At 45.7% G+C, this 20,679-nt stretch overlaps 1 protein-coding gene across 1 annotated transcript in view; it reads right to left on the bottom strand.

The window, feature by feature from the left end:
- Positions 1-20,679, bottom strand: part of LOC124551169 — a 512,501-nt gene that overhangs the window by 372,313 nt on the left and 119,509 nt on the right. Inside the window, exon 5 of the mRNA XM_047126185.1 lies at positions 9,750-10,218. Coding sequence (XP_046982141.1) covers positions 9,750-10,218 — 469 coding nt within the window. The remainder of the gene's footprint in view (positions 1-9,749; positions 10,219-20,679) is intronic.

The following is a 20,679-nucleotide window of genomic DNA, read 5'->3' on the forward strand; positions in this document are numbered from 1 at the left end:
ACACGCACGGCACAGCGGACACACCAGGAACCGCGGTGTTGGCCGTCGAATGGCGCTAGCTGCGCAGCATTTGTGCACCGCCACCGTCAGTGTCAGCCAGTTTGCCGTGCCATACGGAGCTCCATCGCAGTCTTTAACACTGGTAGCATGCCGCGACAGCGTGGACGTAAACCGTATGTGCAGTTGACGGACTTTGAGCGAGGGCGTATAGTGGGCATGCGGGAGGCCGGGTGGACGTACCGCCGAATTGCTCAACACGTGGGGCGTGAGGTCTCCACAGTACATCGATGTTGTCGCCAGTGGTCGGCGGAAGGTGCACGTGCCCGTCGACCTGGGACCGGACCGCAGCGACGCACGGGTGCACGCCAAGACCGTAGGATCCTACGCAGTGCCGTAGGGGACCGCACCGCCACTTCCCAGCAAATTAGGGACACTGTTGCTCCTGGGGTATCGGCGAGGACCATTCGCCACCGTCTCCATGAAGCTGGGCTACGGTCCCGTGCCACCCAACGTGCTCTAGAAGGTGTAAGTCAACTACCCTGGCCAGCAAGATCTCCGGATCTGTCCCCCATTGAGCATGTTTGGGACTGGATGAAGCGTCGTCTCATGCGGTCTGCACGTCCAGCACGAACGCTGGTCCAACTGAGGCGCCAGGTGGAAATGGCATGGCAAGCCGTTCCACAGGACTACATCCAGCATCTCTACGATCGTCTCCATGGGAGAATAGCAACCTGCATTGCTGCGAAAGGTGGATATACACTGTACTAGTGCCGACATTGTGCATGCTCTGTTGCCTGTGTCTATGTGCCTGTGGTTCTGTCAGTGTGATCATGTGATGTATCTGACCCCAGGGATGTGTCAATAAAGTTTCCCCTTCCTGGGACAATGAATTCACGGTGTTCTTATTTCAATTTCCAGGAGTGTATTTATAAAACTGGCGCGGAACTGACCCGTGTTCATGAACAGGAGAACTGCCTGTGCCGTGGTCGGCTCGCGTTAATGCCGTTTCTCCTTTCGATCATTTCGTCACCATAAGTGGCGTCTTATTCCTCCCTCAGTTACAATCTGAACGAGTTGCTCACTTGCCTCCGTCAGTGGCAGCAGCAGTGTTCACCGATACTGGTACTGCTGTAACTTCTTTGGTGTGGCAGTTATACAGGGTGTTTCAAAAATGACCGGTATATTTGAAACGGCAATAAAAACTAAACGAGCAGCGATAGAAATACACCGTTTGTTGCAATATGCTTGGGACAACAGTACATTTTCAGGCAGACAAACTTTCGAAATTACAGTAGTTACGATTTTCAACAACAGATGGCGCTGCGGTCTGTGAAACTCTATAGTACGATATTTTCCACATGTCCACCATGCGTAGCAATAATATGGCGTAGTCTCTGAATGAAATTACCCGAAACCTTTGACAACGTGTCTGGCGGAATGGCTTCACATGCAGATGAGATGTACTGCTTCAGCTGTTCAATTGTTTCTGGATTCTGGCGGTACACCTGGTCTTTCAAGTGTCCCCACAGAAAGAAGTCACAAGGGTTCATGTCTGGCGAATAGGGAGGCCAATCCACGCCGCCTCCTGTATGTTTCGGATAGCCCAAAGCAATCACACGATCATCGAAATATTCATTCAGGAAATTAAAGACGTCGGCCGTGCGATGTGGCCGGGCACCATCTTGCATAAACCACGAGGTGTTCGCAGTGTCGTCTAAGGCAGTTTGTACCGCCACAAATGCACGAAGAATGTCCAGATAGCGGGATGCAGTAATCGTTTCGGATCTGAAAAATGGGCCAATGATTCCTTTGGAAGAAATGGCGGCCCAGACCAGTACTTTTTGAGGATGCAGGGACGATAGGACTGCAACATGGGGCTTTTCGGTTCCCCATATGCGTCAGTTCTGTTTATTGACGAAGCCTTCCAGGTAAAAATAAGCTTCGTCAGTAAACCAAATGCTGCCCACATGCATATCGCCGTCATCAATCCTGTGCACTATATCGTTAGCGAATGTCTCTCGTGCAGCAATGGTAGCGGCGCTGAGGGGTTGCCGCGTTTGAATTTTGTATGGATAGAGGTGTAAACTCTGGCGCATGAGACGATACGTGGACGTTGGCGTCATTTGGACCGCAGCTGGAACACGGCGAACGGAAACCCGAGGCCGCTGTTGGATCACCTGCTGCACTAGCTGCGCGTTGCCCTCTGTGGTTGCCGTACACGGTCGCCCTACCTTTCCAGCACGTTCATCCGTCACGTTCCCAGTCCGTTGAAATTTTTCAAACAGATCCTTTATTGTATCGCTTTTCGGTCCTTTGGTTACATTAAACCTCCGTTGAAAACTTCGTCTTGTTGCAACAACACTGTGTTCTAGGCGGTGGAATTCCAACACCAGAAAAATCCTCTGTTCTAAGGAATAAACCATGTTGTCTACAGCACACTTGCACGTTGTGAACAGCAATCGCTTACAGCAGAAAGACGACGTACAGAATGGCGCACCCACAGACTGCGTTGTCTTCTATATCTTTCACATCACTTGCACCGCCATCTGTTGTTGAAAATTGTAACTACTGTAATTTCGAAAGTTTGTCCGCCTGAAAATGTACTGTCGTCCCAAGCATATTGCAACAAACGGTGTATTTCTATCGCTGCTCGTTTAGTTTTTATTGCCGTTTCAAATATACCGGTCATTTTTGAAACACCCTGTATTTCCGTGTTATGGTGTGTGTGGCAGTCGGTCGGTTGCGGCGGAGCAGCGAGGAAGTCTCTGCGGCATGTGATGAGGCCAGGGCTGCGGGCGGCGTGCACGCGCGCTCGGATTGGTGTGGCACTAGCTGCGAGAACTGCCAAGTTCGTCGCCCACCGCACCTGCATACTGGAGTTGAGTAATCAGTGAAGCTGTCATGAAAGCTCAACTGTTGTGACATCTCTTCGTTAATTGCTGGTTGTTGCATCCTGGGCTGTGCCCGCAAGGAGCAACGTGATGGTCTGTTGGAGTCGGTAAAATTTTGCAGCCGTCTCCCTGTATGGTGTTTAACCTTTGAAATGATTATAATTTATTAGTAAAGTGCACCAAAGGTATCTCCTGCCTTGTGGCCGTTAGCGTTCCGGTTACCTGCCCTGGCCGTTAGCGTAGTTTTGCGGCAGTGTGTTTTCCTCGCCGTGCTGATTCTGTCCGGCACGGAGTGTAATTCGACAGCTTGGTGTGGTTCTCCTTTTCTCTTTGAGTGTTTATTCTGCCTTGACTGTGTTTATACGCCAATTATTAAGACATAATCCTGCTGCTTCGCTGGTACCTTTGGTTGTTGTGCTGTTGGTCGGGTGGAAGGGAATTGATTATGCGATTGGTTGGTGCGTCAGCCGTCCATAGGTCGTGCTGCAACACGATTGTTTAGTGTTACGCTTGGCTGCCTGTGTCACCTAAACTGTGGTTAGAGTTTCCTCCCCAGGCCGACCCTTGGAACACTTCTGAGCACCACTGTTTGTTGTTTGTGTTTGTCATTTTATTTGGTCGCAGGTACTGTGCCAAGCCTTCAGTCGTGTATAAATGTTGTCTGTTTTATGTTTAGTATATGGCCTTCAGCCGAACTTCACAACTTTAAGATTAGGCCTCCAGCCGTGTTTCAGTTACAGTTCTTGTTGCTCTATATTTAGGCCTTCAGTCGCGTTTGTTTCAGACTCTGTGGCTTTAATATGTAAATCCTTGTCTGTAAGGCTTCTCTTTAATTATTTTGAATTCTTGAAACGGCCTTCAGCCGTGTTCTGTAAATGTTTATCTTAAGGTTGTCTTTAATTCAAAAATGGCTCTGAGCACTATGGGACTTAACTACTGTGGTCATCAGTCCCCTAGAACTTAGAACTAGTTAAACCTAACTAACCTAAGGACATCACACACATCGATGCCCGAGGCAGGATTCGAACCTGCGACCGTAGCAGTCGCGCGGTTCCGGACTGCGCGCCTAGAACCGCTAGACCTTGTCTTTAATTATTCTTGAGTAATTGCTTGGACCTTCAGCTGACAAGATACTTCTAGTTTTCTTAAGATGTTTTTCTGTTGTACCGTGTAAAGGCTTATCTTTAAAGCCTCTTTTTTATTATGTAAAGAAAATTTTCTTAATTGGCTTTTCAGCCGAAGAATTAACTTGACTTTTCCTTAATATGGCCTTTAGCTGGAATTTGTAAATGCTTGGCTTTAAAGCCTTTCCTTAGCTGATCTGAAATATTATTTCGGCCTTTAGCCGAGAAGATATTGTAATTTTGCTTAAGTAAGACCTTCATCCATTATTCTCAATCCTGGTGTTTTAAAAGCAATCGTTTAGACTTATTCTGGAGAAGTTACTTGGGCCCTCAGCCGTGAATTGATCTTTGTTGTTGTAAAGAGAAAACTGTGCGTTGGTTTAAGGAATAAAGTTGTGTGTGTTCTTTTATAACTAACAGTAATTGACCTTGGCCCCTTTCCACAATCTGATCCGCTCTGTCCTGCGAAATCAGATTTCACTGCCCATCATAGGAAATACTGTTGTGTATGAGTTGAAACGTTCAGACGAACTATGACGTGTAGTAGTCTGCCGGTGATTTGTGAAGGGAGTGGAATGAGAGCTTTCGTACCCACAGTTTTGCATTTCGTAAGATGAGACAGGGTTCAGCCTGTCAACGTACGTGAACTCACAGTACTTGCGCCATTATTCGTCACAAACATCCATTTCAGCAATCTGAAGAACTGTTTCATAACCTCAACATTCGTGTTTGGTGCGCGGTTTCTAGTGTCCGCATCGTAATACGATTTTTTGACCAAGCTGTTAAAGCTGGCCAGAATGCGCAGAAACTGTTTAATCCAACTGTAGATCAACTGGATGAACGATTGGATGAATATTTTCAGCAACCGGTAGCAACAGCACACTGCGCCTTGAGAAGCTTGTCACGCGTACATGATGGTTCGATGACGAGGGGTCAATCAGCAGATGCAGTGCAATCTCCTGGCCATCTCGATCACCTCATCTCTCTCCCTGCGATTCTCACCCGTGTTACAAAATGAATGATCAGGAGTACTCAAATAATCCTCACAGACTGGAAAAGGTGCAGCAGATCGCTGAAAACGTTGCTGCTGCAGTCCCTCAGGCAGAGCTGCTACTTGGAGACCATTTGCTGCCAGTCGTGGACTTCGTATTCACAAACAAGGATGGAATTTTTGTGGATGACAATGCGTCAAGTCACCGGGCCACTACTGTTCGTCATTGTTTCGAAGAACCTTGTGGACCATTCCAACAGATGATTTTAGCCACCAAGATCACCCGACATGAATGCCATCGAACGTTTGTGGTACAGAAGCGAGAGGTCAGTTCGTGCAAAAAATCGGGCACAAGGCGTCACTTTCGCAATTACGGACGGCTACAGGGGCAACACGGCTCAGTATTTCTGCAGGGGAATTCCAACGACTTGTTGAGTCCATGTTACGTAGAGTTGCTGAAGTACGCCGGGCTAAAGGAGGCCCGACGTGATATTAGGAGGTATCCCACGAGTTTTGTCACGTGACTGTATATCCCACAAGTAACTGAGGACTACCGGTGTAAGTACTGGCCTGAAATGAAGATACTGGCACATCCGACGAAGTCTTGGAGGGATAAATAAATGGAAATGTCGTGAGGATAGGGCCTCCCGCCGCGTAGACCGTTCGCCTGGCGCCAGTTTTTCGAGTTGACGCCACTTCGGCGACTTGCACGTCGATGGGGATGAAATGATGATGATTAGGACAACACAACACTCAGTCCCTGAGGGGAGAAAATCTCCGACCCAGTCCGGAATCCAACCCGGGCCGTTAGGTATGACATTCCGTCGCGCTGACCATTCAGCTACCAGGGACGGACGGAGGGATGAATCAGACCTGTCAAAAGACCGATGACGCCAAATTTGTGTCGCTGTGATCACGGAGAACTATCCGTTAGTAACTTTATACACATAGATAAGTACGTCTTTCTCCACTGAACACGCAATCATCTTTCCGTAAGTTCCAGTCGTCAAGATGTTTCTACCCCCCATCCCCATCATCAGCAACAGTGGCATGTTTTATCTTGCTTCCGATTCTAACAATGCTAAGTTTTTCTAAATTACAGGCCTAGACTTTCGATTTTTTACGACAGCGCCAAAACAGTCGCACGTATAATTGCCGTAATTTTGCTCTGTATGGCGGAAGGCAGTGGGCGCTTTCTCTTAGTGCAGTACGAGATGCTTGGTGAGGCTCGCTCCCTTTGAAGTCAGCCATCACTTACTGGCCATCTAGCCCGTAGCGTGGCTCCTCAGAAGCTGCCGACTGAGATGCAAATTACGGTAAAGTCGCTGCCTCTCCGCCACTGTGTGTCCTGTGCCTCCCTTTCATCTCGTGCCTCAGTTTGCGAACTTCGAGGGTTATTAGGATAACTCAGTTTTCGTATACAAACTAAAAGCCTTTTCTACCGATCTGAAAACGAAATTGAGCGTGACGAGTACGCTGTTGTGCTAAATGAGATGGCACTGCACTAGACAAATATGTGGTGAACTCTACCGAGAAACTTTGAGAAATTGTTTGGAAGTTTGCTGAGTGGTTTCAGATGCGGAACACGTTATCTTCAATGGCTCATTGCCGAACAATAAGATGTAGAAATTCTACACAAGTGAAGCCTCTGGGCCATTGACAGATGGATTTTAGTATGATGCCGCCTAGTAATATCGGCCTTCGCAGAAGAAGCGCTCGTGAAAGACGTTTCTATTTTAGGAAACAACAATTTTAAATAGAAAAAATACTTTCTGAAATTGTCTTAAAAAGTCAAGATTCCGAACCAATAAATTTAACGAATATTAGAGACCGCACTACCGTGCGCTTTTCCACGGCCAATACCACGCGAAAAAAATAATTTCACTCTCTCTGATAGTGCTTGAAATCGCATTCGTTCTATACGTTTCATACATTCAAGTTGTAAGCAGGCTGTTTAGGTTTTTATGTTGGTAACGCCATGTAGCGCTCTGTATGAAAATCACTGGCTGTGCTATGTGCAGTCTGTGGCTGGTTTGCATTGTTGGTATTTGCTATTGTAGTGTTGGCAAGTTGGCTGTTAACAGCACGTAGCATTGCGCAGTTGGAGGTGAGCCGCCAGCAGTGGTGGATGTGGGGAGAGAGATGGCCGAGTTTCGAGAGCGGATGATCTGGACCTGTGTCCATCAGAGACAGTAAATTTGTAAGACTGGATGCCATGAATTGCTATATATATTATGACTTTTGAACACTATTAAGGTAAATGCATTGTTTGTTCTCTATCAAAATCTTTCATTTGCTAACTATGCCTATCAGTAGTTAGTGCCTTCAGTAGGCAGAATCTTTTATTCAGCTGGCAGTATTGGCGCACGCTGTATTGCAGTAGTTTGAGTAACGAAGATTTTTGTGAGGTAAGTGATTCATGAAAGGTATAGGTTATTGTTAGTCAGGGCCATTCTTTTGTAGGGATTTTTGAAAGTCAGATTGCATTGCGCTAAAAATATTGTGTGTCAGTTTAAGCACAGTCATTCATAAATTTTTCTAAGGGGACGTTTCATAAAGTTGACACGACACAGTAATTCGTCAGAGAAAGACCGTTTCAGTCGTCCGTAGGTAACATAAGATCAACTGGAGAGGGAAGAGACATTCACGAACAACGACGCAAAATAATTTGCAGTCGTCTTCTGGTCTTCCAATTTGATACAATAGAAAAACAAGAATGCATGAAAACTGAACGTTATTCAGGTGCAAAGCGCGCTCACACACACACACACACACACACACACACACACACTCTCTCTCTCTCTCTCTCTCTCTTCACAATTTGCCAAGAGGTCGTGCTGTTTTAGAGTTATCTGATACTTTTCATCAGGCTCACCGAAGCTCAGCCATATCAAACAAGCTCGCCATTCTGAAATGTTGCCCGTTTCTGATCACTATTCTCAACTACATCGCTTTTGAAACAGTCAATCTGACGGGAAAAATTTAAATGTCACACCATTTCCTATCACTTTAGCAGCGACGCACGTTCACTGCACGTATCGAGCAAGTCAACGACTCTCCTCTGTACAAACAAAAACAAGTAAATTTCCAGGTACACCAGGATTTCTATTTTTTAATGTCTGGGACACACTGGCCCGGAATTGAAATAGAAACACTTCCAATCCTTCAGTTCTGACCAAGATTTTCGCAAGGTCTCTCTTGGTTGAAAGACGAAAAACTTCAACTAACGCACTAAACAAAAACAGCAACAACACGACTAAATAAAAAAAAATATTTGAAAATGGAAAGATTTAGACCGATGTGTGTGATGAATTATCTGAGAACGACAAGGAGCAGCTAGTTACAGCCGAATATTAATTTGTTGTCACGCGTTTCAAATGTATGGTCTCGATCAAGAGTGTTATTCAGATGTACGATATGCCGGAGTCGAGAAAGGAGAAATGCAGTTTTCTGGTCTAACAAAAATTCGATTACGTGCACGAACTGGAAAAGAAACCACCCTATTATTTTATGTTCCACGATGTGATCACAATACTGTTCCATCCATAACTTTTTAAGAGTATTTTAATTAAAACGCTTATATTGGCTTGTTGCAAATGTGGTTAATACTTAAGCTCAAAGACAAATGAATCATTCATCACTTATGGTTGCAGAAGTACGCAACTTGATTTTTCGCTTTTGTGTGAGATTTTTGATGAATGGGTAGGGCGTGCTTCAGCAAGATCTCCAGCCCCGCGTAAGTGACCACCACGAAGTCTAGACCTTACTACGCCAGGCAATTAATTTTGACGAATAATCTAGACCCATGTCGCTCATCATCGTTACAAGACTAATAAATAATTGCGCAAAAGGGTCGAGGGAGCCTTTGAGGCACTGCTTCTGAGATGCTCTACAAGATGTCAGGCAGGACTTGAAGAAGAACAGATTTCAGCGTAAAGCACACAGACTGGTTAAATACATAGTATTTGTATGTAGGTACTCCAGTATAAAATACACTGTTTTATGCTAGGGATGGGAAGAATTACTGTAAACACGTTGTTACGCCAACAGGCGACTCTCACTGGCGGATGAAACGTAAAGAAAAAGAAAGAAACCGTTTAAAATCGAATTACGGGTACAATATGTTTCATAAATTTATGTCGTCACAATATTCAGTATTCGTAAGATTAAGGTATGACTGCTGTCTGCAGTCATTATTTACAGCGCCGATATCCTTTTTAACCTAATATTGCAGATAGAAAATTACTCTGAACTGTAGCAATGTGATAATATTAACAATTTCTTCGTTATTTTCTTCTTGGCAGCTCGTATTTGCGAGCAAAGTTAAATCGTTCCTTTGTTGTGTCCACACTAGGTCATGAAGTGGTGACTAACTGAACTTGATCTGTTCCACAAAATTTTGCTAGTCACAGTTCATTCCACTTCTTAACAGCTCTACAATGCAGATTTCTGAGTTCAACTTGACCAGACTTCATGTTTTGTGCTTATCAAAAATAATCTTCATACAATCGGCCTTAAGATTAATCCATTGATTTTATCGTACACAGCTGACACGAAATCAGCTGATGAGATTGCAGACGTTGAGAAACGCTGGCGCCGAACTGGGTTTTGTTTCGACTCCGAGTTGACGTAGTGCGTGCTCCACCAAGCGGAGAGCAGATACCAGAGGGTGCAATAGATGGGCGCAGAGAAAGAAGACGCTATCCCTCCACCTGGACCAGTAGCCACGGGCACGACACTCACCGGAGGGCAGCAGCGACGTGGGCGGCTGGGGGCGGCGCCTGGCCGGTGCGTTGGCGCGGGGGGCGGGCTGCGGCTGGTGCAGCCCGGGGGCGGAGACGGCGCGTTTGGGGGGCGGACCCGCCGACACGGAGGTGGACGCGGGCCGGCTGACGAAGCCCGGGGGGCGGTAGCGCGCAGACTTGACGTGTCCTCCGCCCCCGCCGCCGGCCGCCTGCAGCAGGTGGTGCACGCTGTGCGCCTTGTGCATGCCGGCCAGCGAGGGCGGCAGCCGCGGCAGGGAGTTGGACGTGGCCGGCGCCGGCCCCGCCCCCGGGGGCGCCAGGCTGCGGGGCAGCGTCGTCGAGCGCGCGCGCTCCTCGCCGCCCTCGTCGGCGCCGACGTCGTCGTCGTCGTCATCGTCCTCGTCGTCGGCCGACGTATTGTCCGAGCGGCCCGCGTCCGGAACGCTGCTGCGGCGGCGCCATCCCACCTGCGCATTCCAAAACATTCCCACCTTCAATTATAATACTCAACGTAGTTTTGCTGTTGCGCTTGAGAAAAAGCAAGACACAACCCCACCATTTGTCCACCTAGAAAAAGCGTCAGACAACCTAAAATCGTGCAGTATATTTGAAATCCTCTGAGGGGTACAGTATGTAATGCAACACTTTTTTTCTGAAAGCAGGTTGGTTTTATTCAGGATTCCTATACACCATGTTTTTTCCCACTATTTTTTCTACAAAGCCCCATTTCCAACATAATCTCCGTTCAATGCACCCGCCTTACCCCACCTTACTGGAAGGTCCTCTATGCCCGCACTGTACCACTCTACTGATCGACGTCGGAGCCTTCGTCTTGCTGCTTCAATCACCTCCGCATCTTCCACGTACTGCTTCCGTGGAGAGCATCCTTCACTGGGCCAAACAGGTGGGAATAAGAAGGTTAGAGATCCGGGCTGTAGGGTGGATGAGGAAGAACAGTCCAATGAAGTTTTGTGAGCTCCTCTCGGTGCGCAGACTTCTGTGAGGCCTTGCGCTATCCCGGAGATGGAGAAGTTCGTCTGCAATGAGAGTGTCCGCACGTTCCAACATTGCAGGAGTCACAGCTGTGTGCGGCCGGCCGGCACGCGGGGTATCAGACAGGTTTGCGCGACGTTGTTGCGATGATGACATACCCCTCGCCCAACGACTCAACGTGCTTTTGTTCACTTCTACGACTCCGTAGACATTCTGAAAGCGCCTATGAATGTGTGCGATGCTCTGTTTTTTCTGCCAAACCAAACTCAATGCCAACTCTGTGCTTGGAGCGTACCTTCGTAACAAATGCAACTTTGAAGGTTACGTATTGCACCACTACTTATCGGATCTTCACGAAACTGTAGGGGTTGAAGCGGGAATATTCACGATGTCCCACAACAAATTCTTATTTTTTCCACCGAAATTGGCCGAGAGAAGAAACATCTTTTAATACTTATCCAACGTCCTTCGTAACTGTAAGCTATAGGGAATGATAGGTAATATGTAACACGCATAAGAACCCAGAGAGAGTAAAAGCCACGTAAGAAGAGCTCGTATTACGAAAGGCGTAAGACAGACAGAGAATTTATCTGCCCTACCGTCAAACCTGTACAGCAAAGAAGTAGTGATGTAAAGGGTGATCAAAAAGTCAGTATACATTTGAAAATTTAATAAACCACAGAATAATGTAGATAGAGGTAAAAATTGACACACATGCTTGGAATGACATGGGGTTTTATTAGAACAAAAAAAACAAAAAAACACCCCATATTGCTAGATGCGTGAAAGATCTCTTGCGCGCGTCGTGTGCTCAGCCGCCACTTTCGTCATGCCTGGCGTCCCAGGTCCCCAGACCTCAGTCCGTGCGATTACTGGCTTTGGGGTTACCTGAAGTCGCAAGTGTATCGTGATCGACCGACATCTCTAGGGATGCTGAAAGATGACATCCGACGCCAATGCCTCACCATAACTGCGGACATGCTTTACAGTGCTCTTCACAACATTATTCCTCGACTACAGCTATTGTTGAGGAATGATGGTGGACATATTGAGCATTTCCCGTAAAGAACATCATCTTTGCTTTGTCCTACTTTGTTATGCTAATTATTGTTATTCCGATCAGATGAAGCGCCATCTGTCGTACATTTTTTGAACGTTTGTATTTTTTTGGTTCTAATAAAACCCCATGTCATTCCAAGCATGTGTGTCAATTTGTACCTCTCTATCTACATTATTCCGTGATTTATTCAGTTTTCATATTTATACTGACTTTTTGATCACCCGGTACATAAAACCAAGTTTCACTAGTGGAATTAAAATTCGCTGAAGACGTTGTTATTCCCAGTGAAAAGTGGGGAACAATTACATGTCCTGCTGAATGGAATGAAAACCATGTCGAGCTCTGAATGTGGACTGAGAGTAGACCATAGAAATACGAAAGAAATGAGGAATATTTCAGATAGTAGTAACTTTAACATCGAGGTCAGGGACCAAGTTGCAGCCGAAGGAGTTCTGCTACCTCGGAAACAAAATAAGTCATGTCGGACGAAGCATGGGAGGCTTCAAGAAGCAAACTAGCACGTGCAAAAAGGGTACCTCGCTAAAAGAAATCCACAAACATTAAACATAAGCCTTACTACTTCTAAGCTGGTGCGTGAAGTGAATCATGGACTGTGGGAAAACGGAAAAACAGATAATTAAAGTTTATGTACTAGGTCTACAACTTTGCTTCCACCGTTTTTTTTCGAAGTTCGGGGCTTTATTGTGAAAAACTTACAAAAAAATTATGATTCGTAGTATTGCCCATCGCTGGCCACTACATTCTCCCATCTTTCGGATAGCATACGAATCCCGTGGCGAAAGAACTGGGCGTATTTTGTGGGTATCCATGAATCGATTCAATTTTGCACTTGTTCATATGATCGGAAGCGCTGGTCAGCCAGACTATATGCCACTGATCGAAAAAGGTGGTAGTCAGAGAGAGCAACGTATGGAGAATATGGCGAGAGAGGTAGGACTTCTCATTTCAACGTTTCCATGTGTATTTTGACGGGTTTTGTGACATGGGGTCGAGCACTGACTTGCTGCAAAATTACCTGTACGTGTCTATCGCTGTATTGTGTTTAGTTCTGGGCTCGAACGCATCAAGTGCTTTCGATAATGATGTCCTGTGACTGTCTTCGTCTGTTTCAGTAGCTAAGAAAACGTTCTGTCTTCCACTGCCATGCCAGTCTTCGACATCAAAATCACCGTTCTTAAGGCATTGGAAACATTCTCTGTACGTTCTTCCACTAATAGTTCCCTCACCATTGGTCTTACCCAACATTTTAAGAGCCACAGCCGCAGATTTCTTCATGGTAAAGAAGAAAATTAGAACTTCCCGCAAATGAAGAGGAATGGGTAGGTAAGTTGACGTACTTAATCGAGAATAACCTTATGATGCAGTCACAAATCGACTAATATTTTATGGCATTATATTCACAGATGCCTAAGCGTATTGTATTACACCTATGACCACCCACCTGAATCTCACTTGCCGCTACTGCCGTCTATTGCAAAACGGCGGAACCAAAGTTGTAGTCCTAATACTAATTTAGAAGGATGCTGAAAATTGTGTGAACTGATAGTGTAGAAGGTTCTCTCCACGGGATTGGGAATGAAGAATATGCGGAAAACACCGACAAGAGCAATGGAATGCTTTGACAGGACATGTGTTAAGCTATCAGGGAATAACTTCCATGGCACCGTAGGGAGCTGCAGAGGGCGAACATGGTAGAGGAAGACATAGATTGGAATACTGCCAACAGATAACTGAAGACGCCAACGGACTTGCCGCAGTGATAACACTGGTTCCCGTCAGAGCACCGAAGTTAAGCGCGATCAGGCTTGGCTAATACTTGGATGGGTTACCGTCAGGGTCTGCCGAGCGCTGTCTGCAAGTGGGGTGCACTCAGCCCTTGTGAGGCCAATTGAGCAGCTGTTTGACTGAGAAATAGCGTCTCCGCTCGAGAAAGCAGGCAACAGCAGGGAGAATGGTGTGCTGTCACATTCTCCTCCATATCCGCATCTAGTGACGCCTATCGGTTGAGGATAACATGGCGGCCGGTTGGTACCATAGAGCCTTTCGAGGCCTTTTCGGACTGAATACCATAATAACTGAGGACGTTGCGTGTAAGTGCTACTATGAAATGAAGAGGTTGATACGGGAGAGTCAGATAACTGGTGACATTACCACTCGTCTACTCTCCACACAACCGCAAAGAAACATTCAATCTACGATTTGAATGTTGCAATAGTCTGTACGAAGTGAGGATCCAAAGACCGAAGACCAGATAGTAAAAAGGGATATTTCGCAGACAATGATGCCTCAGTTGCCTGCCTGAGCTGTGTTGTAACTGGAGCGACTTCGTGTTTCTTATTGGCGTGCGGGTTAGCGACAGTGCACAATGGACGGGCGAGAGTTCTACTGGCTGCCGTAAAACATAATAACTACCACAATAAGGTACGAAATTCCGCTCTTTCTGGAAGAGTTATTGCTTTTAGAGGGGACACTTTCCTGGGAAGAAAGAATTTTTAAGGTAAAAAAAAGTGTGACAGCCAACAGGAACGGCGGTCAGAAAAATTCGGTTCCATTGGCGAGACTCAGTACCTTAGCTAGTCAGCCAGAAGTAACGTCGAAATACTTTTTCTGTAGACAGTGCTGCGCAGCTTCATTGTATATAGAATGTATATTTCGTTCTGAACCGGCTTTTTGCTTGTAGTATTTTACTTTTAGCGGGAAAACGGTACGTTTCCGGACACGAGTTCCCACGCTAAACTTAACTGTCTTGGCCCCCACTACAAGTCCTCAACATCAGTAAAGAGAATTTAAGATACGCTCTTTATTTCCACCAGTCACCATATGCAAAACATCGACGGTCCATAATAAGACTAAGCGTACAGTTTGGCTAAAGTCGTTTATGTAACAGATCCTTCTATAAAATAAAATAAAAAATTATTTGACGGCAAGGAACCTTTCTTAAACTCGATGTGACTTTGAGGTGGTCTCTTCACCAAAACTGGTGGTCTGTGAATACATATTCACTATAACAGCTTTTGACAGCTCCGCGGTTTCGTTCATTCAAACCAAGAAAACATAAAGCGCGAATGTCGGAGAACGCCAAGAGAGACAAGAGATTCGATGAACTCTTACTTGTGGGACAGTTTGCTGCTATTACTGATACGAGAAAGTTTAACGTTTGCAAAAAAATGGTTCAAATGACTCTGAGCACTATGGGACTTAACATCTGAGGTCATCAGTCCCCTAGAACTTAGAACTAATTAAACCTAACAAAAAGGACATCACACACATCCATGCCCGAGGCAGGATTCGAACCTGCGACTGTAGCGGTCGCTCGGCTCCAGACTGTAGCGCCTAGAACCGCACGGCCACTCCGGCCGGCTGTGTTTATGATTACTGAAGCAGATTATCGTACGTGTCCGAAATTACTACCCACTAGAAAACATGATGCAATTTGGACTTCAGTGCAGACAGAAGAATTTTTCAGACCTCGAAGCCACGAGAAATAACACGTAAACCTTCTCTAAAGACCAAGACCTTACCTTTTAGAGGCAAATATCCAGCCAGAACGAGAGAAACTCTACATAACAGATGTACTGTGCAAGGATCTAACACCCAGTACATTGGCTGTTACGTATTTTACGACATTACTATTGATGTCGATCACAAAATGAGTAAATATCAGATATGAGTGGAACAAGCAAAAAGATTAGCTGGAACAATGCGGAAAGAAACGACAGTAAAATTTCATAAAGTAATGGCTGCGCCTGTTTTACAGTACAACTCACAGACATTGGTGGCGAATGCTAAACATCTTAGTAAGAAATAGGATCAGGAATGAAATTCCCGACGTACATGAAAGACAGCACGAGACCCGACAGAGTTAAAAGTGATAAAGTACGGAAAGTACGGAGAGAACCGAATATTTATAAAACAGAACATAGAATAAAGAGAGACTGCACTTGCACTTGAGGAGTTTAGAAGAAGGAAGGCTACCAATAAGAACAACAGAAGCCTTATCTTATAGACCGAGTGGCAAGACATTAGAAGACCATAGAAACGTAGGCTACAATTTCTTGCATGACCGGAGCAGGCGGATCACCTAACCCTTAGGGGGGGGGGGGGGAGGGGGGGGGGAAACACGATCAGATTGCGGTCACTGAGCTATTCAATTAGTAGTTCGTCTGTTTTCGGTCCACACTATACTTTTGGCCACACTATTCCTACAGCCATGACGAGCGTTTGTCTCTGACGCCGGCCGAAGTGGCCAAGCGGTTCTAGCCGCTACAGTCCGGAACCGCGCGACTGCTACGGTCGCAGGTTCGAATCCTGCCTCGGGCATGGATGTGTGTGATGTCCTTAGGTTAGTTAGGTTTAAGTAGTTCTAAGTTCTAGGGGACTGATGACCACAGCAGTTGAGTCCCATAGTGCTCAGAGCCATTTGAATCTTTTTTTTTTTTTTTTTTTGCCTCTGACGCAGAAAACTCACTGTCTACGTAAACAAAGGAACCATCAGCGCATTTCCCTTAACCGATTTAAACTACGGAGTACCTAAAAATGGATTATCTGGAGTGTGGCGGGATATGGCAAAGTTAAATTGGTGTGAAACAGTCAGTAACTTTCACGCTATAGGTAAATCGGTGAAATAGCAAAGATTAATAAAACGCTGTCTGGTTTTCAGCTGCGTCAAGTGAATAAAATTATACGACCTTTCGCCCAAGCACTCCTTGGCCACTGTCAAGAGCTATGACTGCCAACGGACTGCAGGTATGCTCCTTATAGACACTAGCTGCCCGCTGTGACGTCACTGGTGCTCGCGGCATCGACACGTAAGGACATGCGTTGACTTGGTTTTCGATGTACCCGCTTCAGCCCCACAATTGCCACCGTCTCTATTTCGGGTGTTACGGGTGATTTTTATTACAATGGCTTCTTCAATTACACAATCCCGGAAACCGTTAGTACGATCCAGGACGGGTGTTTGGTCCGATTTTGTCCGGTGTCCGTTTTCTAAAGCATGCCCAGCTAAAGGAGATTCCTCGGGGTGGCGTAGGCGATAAAACCTGTCATGCTTCTTCCTGCGTTGTTCCACAGTGCGCACTGCTTGTCCGACGGAAGACTGATCACACTCGCAAGATGTTGTAGACCCCAAGTGTTCTGAGACGTGCTGCGTCTTTAACTGGTCTCAGTAATTGACGGATTACTATCGGAGGCCTTAAGATCCATTTGATCTTCTGTAGTTTCAACAGGCGTCTTATCTTGTCCGATACGGAGTGACAGAACGGCAAAAACGCAACTTTCTACTCCTGCTCCTTAACAATGGTGAAGGAGTGCTTGGCCGAAGAACTTTTTTCAATGTTACTAGCGCGAGCAGTAAACATGAAGGTTTCACGTACTATTTGCATCGAGGCCATAAGAGACCAGAATTTTGGAGGATTCGCTCCCGACAGTCAATTGATGGTAGCCGTTTTTTAGGCTTGCGTCTTGCTGCTAGTCACAGTATTCCACTTATAATCGAAAGGGAAGCCAACGGAATTAAAGAAAAAAGAAAGGCAGATCATAATGCTGCGTGAGTAATCCAAGAGAGACAGAGAGGGAGGGAGGTAGAGATGATACTACGAAAGAACGAACACCTGGAACTCCTTGTTGCAGCCACCACTCGTAGTTAAAAATACTTTCCATTTCATTTTTGTTCCGTCGTATGCCATGGAGTCTATATACCTGTTACAGACCCTGGCCTTGGCTCAAGAGTATAGGATGCGTGTACACAATGTTACGCGGTGCACAAACGGGCTAGAATTCGCGACGCCATTGTCTGAGTAATCACGGCCGGTATCTAAAGCTAAAATAAAAAAATGAAAGCGGACATTGTTTGTGAGCACGTGCTGACCATTAACATGTGCATAACCGCTGTATTAACGAGTGTTGCAGCGAACGGCCGGGAACGGGCAGAAATTACTTTCACGCAAACACCGCTGCGTATTAAGAGACAATCGTTAACAATTGCGACAGCTGTGTGGAAATTTCGCCTTATGACCTCCGAGCTTTTCACTGCGTGGTAGTACGAATCGGAGAGGAGTCTCAACTGAAATTAAAGTTAACAATTGCCACTGTACAGTGCCATGGTGTATAAATAAAAAGGGTGGGGAAAACTGAACTGTCTCTGGAACTATTTATAACGTTCACCGACACTTGTTAATGAACCCAAGAACGGCCCATCACAAGAAATGCTGCAAACCTGCCTATGCATGCGCATCTCCCGCATGCTCTCCCCTAGCGGATCACTGTCTCGTGACATTTGAGTGAGACGCACAGACGTGTTTAGAGTACAGCTGAATGCGACACAAAATGGTGTTCACCATAAAACAGCGCTTGTCGAGTCTTACGCGAAGCACATTTCGTGGAAAATGTGTGCGGGACTGTTTACACAAGAGTTTAAGACGGAAGTGCTTAGGCCAAACCTCCAGCCGAGTCTGCAGCGCGAAAGGGACTCTGTAGCTCACAGAAACCACATCTATACGAAAAAGAGTTCGAACACCAGAAAAGATTACTTTAGGGAATGAAAGCCTGGAATAAAATCAGGCAAAATTCAACGCTGTTTATCTGTCCAAGTGGATATTAAAAGATCGTCGTGTCGAAACATCATCAAAAAATTGGTCCAGGTCTCAGTAGGACCCGCGCACTGGGGGTTCCGTACAGATTTAATTATGTACCTGAGTATGAATGGCGGGAAACCAGTCGATGTATGATGAAATGTAATTAACGACGACCCTATGCCAGCGCGAAATTCGTTCTAGTTAGCGATTACGTCCTCATTTAACTAGGCTCAAATCTCATAGCCCACAGCCTCCCTTAACCAGAAATACAGTACTGTCCAGTACCTTAAGGTTTGGTGTGTGTGTGTGTGTGTGTGTGTGTGTGTGTGTGTGTGTGTGTGTGTGTGTGCTAAAATAGACTCGTCTGTCCAATGAGTTACGGATTCTGCAAATACTCTGGGATTATCACATACGACTTGACAAGACCAGCTAGCTGCTCCAGATCTTCATCCATATCAACAAGGGTGTTGTACATGTCACTTTCCAGATGACTCCAAACAGCAAGCCGGCCGGTGTGGCCGAGCGGTTCTAGGCACTTCAGTCTGGAAACGCGCGACCGCTACGGTCGCAGGTTCGAATCCTGCCTCGAGCATGGATGTGTGTGATGTCGTTATGTTCGTTAGGTTTAAGTAGTTCTAAGTTCTAGGGGACTGATTACCTCAGAAGTTAAGTCCCATAGTGCTCAGAGCCATTTGAACCATTTTCGTTTTTATTGTGTGATGACTTTACGAGACGGCAAACTACGCCATATGCAAACTATCTAAGAGGGCTACTCATCTTGCCTCATAAATCGAGAACATATAGCACTTTTTTACGGAACACCAGGTATCACTTCGTTTCACTAGATAACGTCTCGTCAATTACTATTGTTACTTACTACTGTGACTTTTCTGACCTGAAAGCGGGAATGCAGTAGCACGACTGCGACGGGATCGTTCAACCTACTCTTATTTTCTCCTTCGACTGCGACGATACTCCACAGGCACGCAGTTTTATTAGACGCCTCTTGTGAGGAACGGTGTCAAACGCCTACTGTTAATCTATAAATACGGAATCAACTTCAGATGTACTGTCCAAAGCAATGGTTCCAATGGATCTGAGCACTATGGGACTTAACATCTGAGGTCATCAGTCCCCTAAAACTTAGAACTACTTAAGCCTAACTAACCTAAGGACATCACACACATCCATGCCCGAGGCAGGATTCGAACCTGCGACCGTTGCGGTCGCGCGGTTCCAGACTGAAGCGCCTAGAACCGCTCGGCCACACTGGCCGGCTGTCCAAAGCACTCACTTCTTCGAGTGAGTAAAGGAGCAGTCGTCTTTCACAAGAACGATACTTTCTGAACACGCACAGGTTATGTGTTAATAGATACTTTTTCTAGGACGTATTTCATAATACTGAATCACAGTGTATGTGGCAAAATCCTAGGTATGTGTATTACTGGATGTAAGGACAAAACACTACGCAGAAGCTGTTAAGTCCCTCTTGTACGCCATATCTTACAAGCTTATCGTAGGCTGCGATTTCATATAAGTTTCTTCAAAATTTTGTGACCGAGCGAGGTGTTCTAGTAGGGGACGTACTGGACACGCATCCGAGAAGAGGGGCATTCAGATACCTGTACCGTCATCCAGAATATTGTTTTCCTGTTCTCCAACTAAATCGCTTGAGTGGATGGTTCGATGATTCCTACAAGGTGTCAGTGAAGTGATGATAGCATTCGAAGCATAAGTTAGTAGGCTACTGACTACGTGACAAACGTCATCGTAGACACCTTGAAGATCTCGTGCGGAAAATCTCGTTCTAAGTTGAGGCGTTATGTTGGATACATGTAGAAAAAAGTGTATTGTTTAGCTTCGCCAGTGGTACAGGCAGTGCGAAAAAGAACATTGAAAAATAACGTTGTGGAGTCAATGACGGGAATTAAGAACTGTTAAACTGGAGCAAAATTGTAGCTTCACCAGTGAGATTTTGATGAATAATATTAGTTACCAGAGCTGCAAATATGTGTCTTAATTTGAAAAGATTTTCAGTTTTTACCATTAAAAGCAGTCCAAATTATATCTGAACCTGTTTTACAGGTTGCCTTGTAGAACACGGGCTAGTTCGACTTCCGTGTAACGAATAGTTCATATGCGCCTTTAACTACTGCTCTTTATATCAGAGCTTCATTAGTGATCATAGTATTAAATCCTTAGAGTCTTTCACTTAATTACATTTCGTAGGAGGTGAAATCTGCTAAGTTAGCAAATCGAGGTTGACTATGTTTCGTAAA

The sequence above is a fragment of the Schistocerca americana genome, chromosome 1 (assembly GCF_021461395.2).
Source record: "Schistocerca americana isolate TAMUIC-IGC-003095 chromosome 1, iqSchAmer2.1, whole genome shotgun sequence".
Classification (NCBI taxonomy): domain Eukaryota; kingdom Metazoa; phylum Arthropoda; class Insecta; order Orthoptera; family Acrididae; genus Schistocerca; species Schistocerca americana.